The 10,643-nt window shown below is 43.1% G+C and overlaps 1 protein-coding gene across 2 annotated transcripts in view; it reads right to left on the reverse strand.

Moving 5' to 3' along the window:
- ALCAM (activated leukocyte cell adhesion molecule) overlaps positions 1-10,182 on the reverse strand; it is a 214,814-nt gene extending 204,632 nt beyond the window's left edge. For both annotated transcript variants that reach the window (XM_030329143.1, XM_030329141.1), the window contains exon 1: positions 9,547-10,182. In XM_030329143.1, the coding sequence (XP_030185003.1) occupies positions 9,547-9,619 (73 nt within the window). In that variant the 5' untranslated portion in view covers positions 9,620-10,182. The remainder of the gene's footprint in view (positions 1-9,546) is intronic.
- Between the last annotated feature and the right edge of the window lie 461 nt (positions 10,183-10,643).

Here is a 10,643-nt window from a genome sequence, read left to right on the forward strand (position 1 = left end):
TAATATGAGGAAGGGGCATCCTCATACACTCTTGTTGAGATTTTAAAGATACACACTCTTTTTTAATTGAGAAATAATTGACATATAACATTGTATTATTTTGGTATATAACATAGTGATATAATATATGTATATATTGCAAAATGATTATCACAAGTTTACTTACTATCCCACCACCACACAGTTAACACTTTTTTTTTCATGATGAGAATTTTTAAGATCTTCTCTCTTAGCAGCTTCCAAATATATACAATACAGTATATACTTCTGAACTGTAATTTTAGAATTTCTTTCTAAGTTAAAAATGCACATATTCTTTGACTCAGCAATTTCACATCCAGGACATTTCCTACCAACGTAACAGTGCATATGAATAAGACATGTATTAGGATGTTCACTATAGTCATGTTTATAACAAAAAACACTGGAAACAGTCTACATTTTCAAGAACTAGGGAAATGCTTAAATTAATTATGGTGTGTACAATAAAATCCAATACATCTTTAAAAATCAGGTAGAGCTATATGTGCTGATATGGGATAATCTCTTAATCTCCAAAATGTGCTATTAAGCAAAAAAAGGAAAGTCACAAAATGGTATGTATAGTATGTTCCCACTTGATTTTTTTAAAGGGAAAAAGTATATATGCAAGTATTACTGTATGTGAGTATTTGAATAAGATCCAATAGATCCTCTTTAAACCCCACAACTGGTGACTAAATTAGGGAAATTACAGGAATGAATTCCTGGTGACCTCCAGGAATTAGAAGTCATGTTCCTTCCATGTTGGCATCTTTTTTTTTTTTATTTTTTTTAAACGTTTATTTATTTTTGAGACAGAGAGAAACAGAGCATGAATGGGGGAGGGTCAGAGAGAGGGAGACACAGAATCTGAAACAGGCTCCAGGCTCTGAGCTGTCAGCACAGAGCTTGACGCGGGGCTCGAACTCACTGACCGCGAGATCATGACCTGAGCCGAAGTCAGCTGCCTAACCGACTGAGCCACCCAGGCGCCCCCCATGTTGGCATCTTAACTCATGCCATTCTCCCAGCCCATATCTTCTGCTTGATTATTCCTCAGCATATACCTCAGATATCACTTTCTGAAAGAACCTTTCTAATATTTTCCTACAGCCTGGGTCACATCTGGCCACTCTGATGTAAAATGCTATTTATTTGTCCTTGTAGTACTTAGCAAAACTTCTAGCAAATTATATAATTCATTGATTGATATCTATTTTCCAGAGAGAAGATAATTTCCTGTAATGATAAGACCTTGACTGTCTAGTAACTAGTTTGTTGCAATATCCCCAGCACCAAGCAGAATATTTTGCACATTTGAGCACTCAATAAATATCTATTGAATGCTGTTTATAAATGCTGAATAGTTCATTTCCATGAGTTTTTTTTTTAATTTTTATTTTAATTACAGTTAGTTAACATACAGTGTTATATTAGTCTCACGTTAAGTTATATGAGTTTTTATCTTGGATTGGCCAACACTGTGACACTTAGGCAAGTACCTAAATAATTTTATGGTCCTGTATAGCTCCAAGCCTTGAATCTATGAGTTTAGGGGTAAATGAAACTAAGGACGTTGTTATCTCAAAAAACTGGCTAATTTGCTATTGAATTTCAGGTAATCTTTTCACCTGTGGTTTCATCTATCTCAGCTGTTGAATAAGAAACTAAACAGGGGTACTTGGGTGGCTCAGTCAGGGAAGCACCCAATTCTTGATTTCAGCTTAAGTCAGGATCTCAAGGTAGTGAAATAGAGCCCAGAGTCTGGCATTGGGTTCCATGATACATGGAGCCTGTTTAAGATTCTCTCTCCCTTTGCCCTTCCCTCTCCTGCACACAGACACATGCGCTCCCTCCCTCTCTCTCAAAAAAAAAAAAAAAACTGAACAAGATGAATATCTAAGGTAATTTCCCATTTTTTCCAACAATCCCTCTTCTATCGCATTTTACTTCAGACCATGATTTACATGCCTTTAACCCTTCAAAATTGTGTGTGCTCTCTCCCTCTCCCTCTCTCCCTTTCTCTTTCCTCTCTCGTGTCTCTCTCTCTCTCTCTCTCTCTCTCTCTCTCTCTCACACACACACACACACACACACACACACACACACTTAACTTTCCATAATTTTATTCCAAGGGAAGATAAGGGTTTAGCCATAGGAAATAGTGTTCTTATTGACACAAGGTGTAAACTATGAATATGGGGCTAAGTAAGGATACTAGCTTCTGTCACATCCCCCACTGGTTGACTGATGGCAAAAATGGTCCTAATCCTCTCCCCTGATCTTTATGCATACTGTTTGCCAAGTGTTTCTAGCTCCTTCCATTCAATAGATGATTTTCCCACCGTTGAATTTGAGCTGGGCTTGGGACTTGTCTTCACCAACTGAATGTGGAAGAAGTGATGGTTTGCCAGAGGAGGCTTGCAGATTTCTGCTTCCTCTCAGAACCCTGCTTCCACCAAGAGAACAAATCTAGGGAAGCCTGTTAGAGAACCAAAGACCATGGAGAAGAGTCAATTTTCCCTGAATGACAACCAGGCAACTCCCAGAAGCAAAGCTACCTCAGCTGACCCACAGCAGCTTACAGTAAAATGAAGATATCTAACTAAAATCATAAAAACACCCAACTGTCCAATCTAAATTGCCAGCCTGCAAAATTACGAACTGCATAAAATGGTTGCTGTTTAAACCACTATGTTTTGGAGTGTTCTATTTTACAGCACAATTAATTGATATACTATGGTTCAAAAATGTAATAAATAAGAGTAGCTACATGGGTTTTTATGTTTTCTTGATTTGGAACTAGGTAAATTCCACACTGATAAACTCCCCAACTAATTAGGGAAAATACTTGGGGATGTGCTGACAAGAGTTTTAGCCACAATGACCAATGCCGTCTCCCTTCATTCTGCTGTATTATCAAGAACAAAATTATGGCATCCTTTGTGTGCTTAGATAATAATGTCTCACCTTTCCTACCTCCATTCCCTTTTGGGGTTTTCTGAGTACTTGAGACACTTAGATATAGATGAACCAAAGAACACATGGGCACCTAATTAGGAAGTCAGTGTTGGCACCAAATGTTCCAGCCATATTGTTGGCTGCCCCAAGTCAAGTCACCTTACATGTACCAAAAGACTTAAGAGCTTCCTTCAATTGTATAGACATCCCTGACAATTATTTTTATATCCAAATTGATAGTGGATCTACTGAGAAACCTCATAGAAGAACAGAATGGGAATTGTGCAAATGGCGGAGAAAGGGTTTCAGAATCAGACTGAAATAGGCTTTCATAGGTACAAAGTATAGTTCCCAGGTGAATTCCAAACACTACTATTCTGTTGGTATCTCAGGTCAATTTGGTTTCCATTCCAAACCATGGGATCCTTAATGTTTTACACCCACTACAATATTCTGAGGTTCTAGGCTATTACTTTACATCTCTCCTATACTTGACACTATAGGGAGGACATGTGGCCTCTTATTGATATTTCCCTGTAGCTTATAAATAAAAAAGGTTAGAAATATGCACTTTGTCAGCATGAGAGTACTTACAGTTAAGTAGTCTAAGACATATTAACAGGCAAGTCATTAATACTCATAGTGACCATATAATTTGTCATCCAAACTGCACTTCTCAAGGTGAAGTAAGGTCCCATTAATAACTGAATCAGGACATCAGGATAAACCAGGACTGTTGTGGATATACCGGGATGTATTGCTCACAGAGTAATAGAGGAGAGAGTTTTAGGGGGAAAAGGGGGGAGGACAGGGGGGCTAACAAGCCAGAGAAGCTGGACAGCAGTCTGATTTCTGATTAATCTATTCTCCCAGTTTAGTTTCATTATGTTGCAATGCTATGAATTCTTAGAAGATCAGACACAGGCATGTTCATTGAAATATGTCAATTCAAAGTCGAATTAAGTAATCCTTTGATTACAAACTGTTTTGGATTGGACTGATTTCCCCTTGAATGGAATGGATAATTGAGAACTGACTGGATAAATAAGAGAGTAAGCACTAAAAGCTAATTTCATTCTTGGAAAATACACTACAGTAATGGACTATGATAATAGGTTACCATAAAACAATTACTGAATACCACAGCATATTTGGAACTAGTCCTAGTTGAAATATATATGATATTACGTCTAGTAATAAGGTGAGAGGAAGCATATAAATCCTGTTAATTAAACAGAGAAATTAGCTGAATGGCAATATAAGTAACTCCAAATATATAATACTTTGTACACTGTAAGGATACTTGTAATAACTGTAGGATTTAACCTTATCAAATAGCATATAATATCCTCTTCTTAAATATAAAACATATATTTTAGTCTTGACTTTATTCTCCATAGGGGAAATTCTGCTCTAATTTAAAAAAAAAAAAAAAGTAATGAGAAATTCAAATGAACATTTTTCCAGTCTTTTTTCATTTCTTATTGAACATTAGAAGGGGCTCTTATATCCAAGAGTAAATACATAGATGAATGTTACGTCATACCCACCACTCTTAAGGAAACTTTAATATTCCAGTGAGTTAGCTCATTTCTTAATATGCCACATACATTCATGTGTAAAAAATGAAATGGGCCTTTGTTAAAACCTAACAATGAAGAATAAAGTTGACACTCTGAGAAGTTAAATTCAAGTTTCTGTGTATACACACTATTTTATCATAGTTGCACCTATGTTGCTCTCTTGCATAATTGGTAATATACATATCTGTGACTGCTTGAGTTAACAGCTTCAGAGAGTGAGAAGCCTTTGGTGATATTTTATGCTAAATAAATGACTAGAACAGAAAGAAGTGGGTTTAAGAATATAAAACAAGGTGATTATAAAGTATCTAAGATACTGTATGACAAAATACTAACTTCTTACACCAAGTAATGTTAACAACTTAGTGATCAATTTTACAAAGGCCTATGTTTAGTGACCTGAAAACTTGAGAAAAAGAAAAAGGAGAAAAAAGAAATAAAAAGAGACATTTTTGCCTGATTTTTAAAAAATGGTGTATGGGTCGCCTGGGCAGCTCAGTTGGTTAAGTGCCCCACTCTTGATTTCTGCTCAGGTCATGATCTCACAACGGTGAGACAGAGCCCCACATGGGGCTCTGCCATCAGCACAGAGTCTGCTTAAGATTCTCTCCTTCTGTCTCTCTCTCTGTCCCTCCCCCTCCCCTAAGATAAAAAATAAAAACTAAGTTTTAAAATGGTCAAAGTGATAATTAAATGTAATAAATTAAAGAGTGTTTTTCTATTAATAATATAATGTCATATAGCATGTTAATATAATATAACATGCTTTAGTTGAAAAATTCAAATGCTGAGCAAGGGAATTACTAATCTCACCAAAATCAGAACCATGCATTACAAAGACAGAAAAACTTACAGATGGGAAATAAGAAGGGGGAGGAAAATAGCTTTCCCAAAGTCAGAACATCTATATGACATAACTGAAAACTGAACATGTGAGTGCTGACTCCAATAAAAAAATAATTTCTGGTAACACTTAAGACTATTAAAGTAGACTTTTATTGATTTCCTTCTCTTTAATAAGTTAACAGCAAACAAGCATTCTCTTCCAAAATTCTATTTAAAAAGATAAGCTAAATTGAATTTTCTAAAAAGTCAAAGTTTGAAATTGTGTCATGAAAATATTTTGGATTTCTATAGATTTTAAAACCACAGGAAAGCATTACTATTTTCTACTTCCTTCCATAGCGCACTTAAAACCACCTTGCAAATCAATTATTTTAGGGGCATCTTAAGGATGTACATATAAGGCTTTGTCACATGAACATAATAGCATCAACGATCACTTAACATTTCATTCTAGGAACCACATATGCAGTTTAAATAGAGGCAGTCTTCCAGGACATATGGGTTATACTAATGGCGTTTTCTGAGACCTAAAAATCTCTCTTTTCCCAGGATAGTAGGAGACTAAATCCTCTCTATCACACTTCTTTTTTTTTTTTTTTTTTTTTTTTTTTTTAATAGCCCTCTTCAGGCCTGGAGGAATAAGCACAAGGTATTATAATGGGTTTAAACAAGTAGGAAAAGAGATGGAAATTTCGCAATTGGGTACCACTGACATTTTCTAGCAACACAATTTATATGAACTGTATCCATTCAGTCTGTCTGAAAGCATTAGAAAAATACAAGTGGATAATGACTCTGCCTTGACCAAATCAGCATTTTACCTTGGGTCATTAGAAACAGTTTTTTTTTTTAATTTTTAATTTTTTTTAATTTACATCCAAATTAGTTAGCATATAGTGAATCCATGATTTCAGGAGTAGATTCCTTAACTTCCCTGACCCATTTAGCTCATCCCCCCTCCTACAACCCCTCCAGTAACCCTGTTTGTTCTCCATATTTATGAGTCTCTTCTGTTTTGTCCCCCTCCCTGTTTTTATATTATTTTTGTTTATCTTCCCTTATGTTCATCTGTTTTGTGGATAATGACTCTGCCTTGATCAAATCAGCATTTTACCTTAGGTCATTAGAAACAGTTTTGAGCTAAAGAGATCCCAGACAGTAGATCCTTAGTCCACCGTTTTACTTACATATGAGAGAGTTGAAGTCCAAATATGTGAAATAACTTGCTCAAGTGCCCAAAGGTGAATGATGCTGAGCCAAGCCTAGGAAAGCAGTTTACTGAAAATAGTATCCCATTAAGTTGTAAATTGCTATTGGATTAAATAAATCATCAAGGAAAAAGCAATATTTACTGGCAACTAAGCAGTTTGCCATTTTTAAATTAATAAATTTTAATAGTCCCACATCAGGCAGTCTGCAAAGACATTATTTGAGTTGATGCTTTCCCCAAGGCCTACTGAGATAAACAATGCCTTGAGAACATAATACCCCACTCTGGGGGAAAAACTTAAGTGTGCTTATGTCTTAGAATTAACCTTGTATCAGTAAGAAATAAAGAAAAATTCCTGAGAAGGGTGCACACCAAAGATCCAAGAGAAGAAACAGTTAACTGCACCTCCTTGTAAGTAATCAAGGAAAGCATTTTTTTAAAAAAGCAATACAAAATGTCACCACAGGCTGACGCTCTTTCTACAAGGATAATGAGATTCTTGCTTCCTCGGATGCTCAGCACTTACTTCATTGCCTTCATCTCTGAATTCGGTTTCTGTGGTTCATACATACTGTCCCCCTCCCTTCAAAACAGGTGACAGGCCATGCCCGGAACGTATCAATGACTATGTAGCGACTACAGCCCAAAAGACCTGCAGGAGCAGTTCCACAGGCGCGAATTTTTGTTCTCTAGGTCTCAAAACACACTACTAAAAGTGCTCCCGAAATGAAGGGTTGCAGGCGGGTAAGTCAGTTGGTCTCTTGGATTAAGCCAGCCTGGCCATTGGCACGTATCCCCAACGGGCGCAGCTATGCAGAGGGCTCCGAAGGAGGCGCACTTGCCTTCCAGGACTTGCGTCCCGAGTCTGGACGAGGGGCTGTTAGTGCCACAAACCTTTCTTTTAAACACACTGACCCCGAGAATTCTGCACATATGCCAACCCAATAAATCCAAGCAAACCACTGATCTGAGGGTCTGAGGTTTCTGATCAGCCGAGGTTGGCGGCGCGGCTAGAATGCATCCAGCTCACCGAAAGCGCGCCGCTGGGAACCGGCTGCAAACGCGAGCTTGCGGCTCCAAAAGAATCTCCGAGAAGGAAGTCTGAAAGCGGAACCGCTCCCTTTTTAGCAGCTAAATATGAGGGAAAACCTGTCCTCGGAGGTGGCCCGACTGAAAACTGACTCCAGAGCGACCGCACGGAAAAGGAAACCGGGCGCGCGCGTGTGCTCCCGGGGAATTGGTGTGGTGAGACTGCAACTCTCCAACTGGGCAGAGGGTTAAACTGAAAACCAACCGTGGGGAGGGTGGGTCTTTGCATTTTACTAACTTACCTCACCCTCGTCCACCCTCCTCGCCCCTGGGCCCCAGAGTGAGTGCCCTTCCTTCCTACATCGGACAATGGGATCAGGAAAAAGTGAAATCCACAATGTGCCAAAGTCAGGCGGCTCTCCCCTGGCCACGTCCCGGGTGTGCTTACCCCAACCCACCTGCTTCAAATCCGGTTCAACTCGCGCTTCACACGCCCCGCCCCGGAGCTAGAGATGGGTCGCAGATGGTTCTCTCTAGCCTCAGAACTGCAGGTGAGCTCAGGACCTCACCCAGAAATGTAACTTTATAATAGAGATCGGGCGAGGGCACCCACCCCCCTCCTCCGCACCACCACCAGGAAGCCGACACAGCAGCAGCAGTTCACAAACACTTGTGATCTTCTGGCTCCAGCCCCAGCCTCACTTTCCCTCTTTCCCTGGGAGAGACCCGGAGGCTTCCAAACATTTTTTTTTTTTTTTTGGCCTCAGCTTGGTAACTGAAGGGATGTTCAGAAATTAAAGACGCGGAAAGGAAGTGAGTCTTTCTTTGCTAAAAACTAAAGAAAAGGGTAAAAGAACAAACAGAAGCCGAAAAAAAAGGAAGTAGGAGTTTTTACTTGCAAATGTCTATGAAGGGCTGGAGATAAAACTTCAAAGGGAGAAAACAATTCCAAAAATTACTCGAGTCTAGCGAGCAAATGAACCTGCTGCTCTATCAAGTGACGGCGAACATACAGAATGCCCTGTTAGGGACCAACTGGCGGCAGCCGACCGGTGGGTCTCAGGATGACAGCCACAGGGGCCGTCCCCAGGGTAGGAAAGGGATTCCCGGCTAGATATTTTAGTTATTGGGGATTTTGAGTTTCTTGCTTCTGAGCCTCAGTACATTACTGAAAACTGAGGTTGAATCACAGGTCCTGTAAAATCCACAAGCCACTCACTAAGGTCTCACAACCCTGGCTGCCAAGTCCAGTTCAGGCTGCGTCCTTTGCCTGCCACCACCCCTGCACTCATTACCCACCCAGACAATGGGGGAGGGGGCTTCAAACCACGGTTTAAGCTGCGGGAGGTTTTTCTAAAAAGGAGTGATTAAAGTCCTCCCTTTCTCTTCTACCCTTCCTACCCCTTCTTCACCTCTTACCGAGGGGAAGTTACCAGGGATTTATCCCCCAAAAAGTGCAGACAGTTATTTCTCGGAAAGCTAAGCGAAAGGAAAACTGCCCGGAGCGCAGTGACGTGGACTTTGATATCCAAAGACTGGAGGAATTGTCAGAGGGCAAGGGCTCGCCGCCTAGGCGGGAGCTGCAAGGGCGGGGGAGGGGGGGGGGAATGGGGAGAGAACCAGACGAATACTGCCCGTGGGCCCCTGGAGCCCGAACCCCGGCAGCACCCAAAGTTCCTGGAGATTTACCCAAGGCCCCCAGTCCCTGCCCAAACTTGAGCCAGCCGGCCGAGCCCAAACGTGAGGCACAGGTGACTGAACCCAGGGCCAGATGTGTGCCCGCACCGCCCCCACTCGCCCCGGCTCACAGCCCCGGAGGTGCGAGGCCTGCGCCGCAGACTCAGGAAATTGCCCCCGTTCCACGTTGGCCTGGGCTGCTCCCAGGCCCCTGCTCACCTGGCCGGAGGACAGCGGCGGAGATCAAGAGGCAGAAGACTAGACGGCAGGAGGGGCCCGCCTTCGATGCCATATTCCTCCTCCACGTCCTCTTTGGGGGCCACCGACAGCGTCCGCGCCGCAGGAGGGGGCGTCGTCCCGGCCCCGCGCTGCCCGCGAGCTCGCAGGTCCCAACGCAGGGGGCAGCGGCTTCTCCCAGGCACACCGCCCCCCCTGGGCTGTGGCGCTGGACCTTCGGCTCTCCGCCGCAAGCAACTTTCCACCACGCAGTGCCCCAACTCTTCCTTCCTCCCCTTCAACACCTGCCCTTGGCCCCAGTGGCTCCTTTTCCCGGGACCGACGACCCTCTCTTCCCAGGAGACACTTCACTATTTCAGAAAGGTGTACGTGGTTCTTTCAGGCTGGTCTGTTGTTCTCCCTCTCTTGGAATAATAATAATAATGGTAGTGGCAGTGTGCATAAAAAGCCCGGTGCTAGGCAGAAATCGCCGGGGTGGCCACAGGGGCGGCGAGTCCAGGCGGTCTCCTCAGGTGGCAGAGCCGTAGCAGCGAAAGCAGCGGCGACGGCAGCGGTCTCAGGGCTGCTCTGAGTGGAGGGACTGGAAGGCGTGTGTAAGCTTCCTCTCTCCTCCTCCTCCTCCCCCCACCGCCGCCCCCCCTCCCTCCTCTCTCTTCCCCGCTCCCCAGGACGCAGCGCCGAGCAGGTGGTTGGAGCACCGACCTGCAGCCTAGAGGCGCTGCAGGACCGAGTCGCAGACGGAGCCCAGCTCTGGAACTCCGCGGGTGAGGCGCTCGCGGGATCCAGGGGCCCCCGAGTGGGAGGTGCTTCCCGTGGCTCCGCCCCCGGAACCACGCTAGCCAATACGGAGCAGACACAGGCGCCGCGAGCGCGCGGGGAGTGGAGCCCTCGGGGCTGCCTCTAGCCGGCGGCTTTACGATCGCCCTCTCGGTCCGGCCTCCCATTTCTTGGTCACCACGCAGCCTCGCCAGGGTTCAAAAAGCGCTTGTCCCCAGACGCTGAATCCAGTGGCTCGCTCCGCAGGGATTTTTCGGCGGTGATGTTGCAGCCTCCATCTTCAACGAAGAGAGTAGCGGGGC

This window comes from Lynx canadensis, chromosome C2, assembly GCF_007474595.2.
Source record: "Lynx canadensis isolate LIC74 chromosome C2, mLynCan4.pri.v2, whole genome shotgun sequence".
NCBI classification, from domain to species: Eukaryota; Metazoa; Chordata; class Mammalia; order Carnivora; family Felidae; genus Lynx; species Lynx canadensis.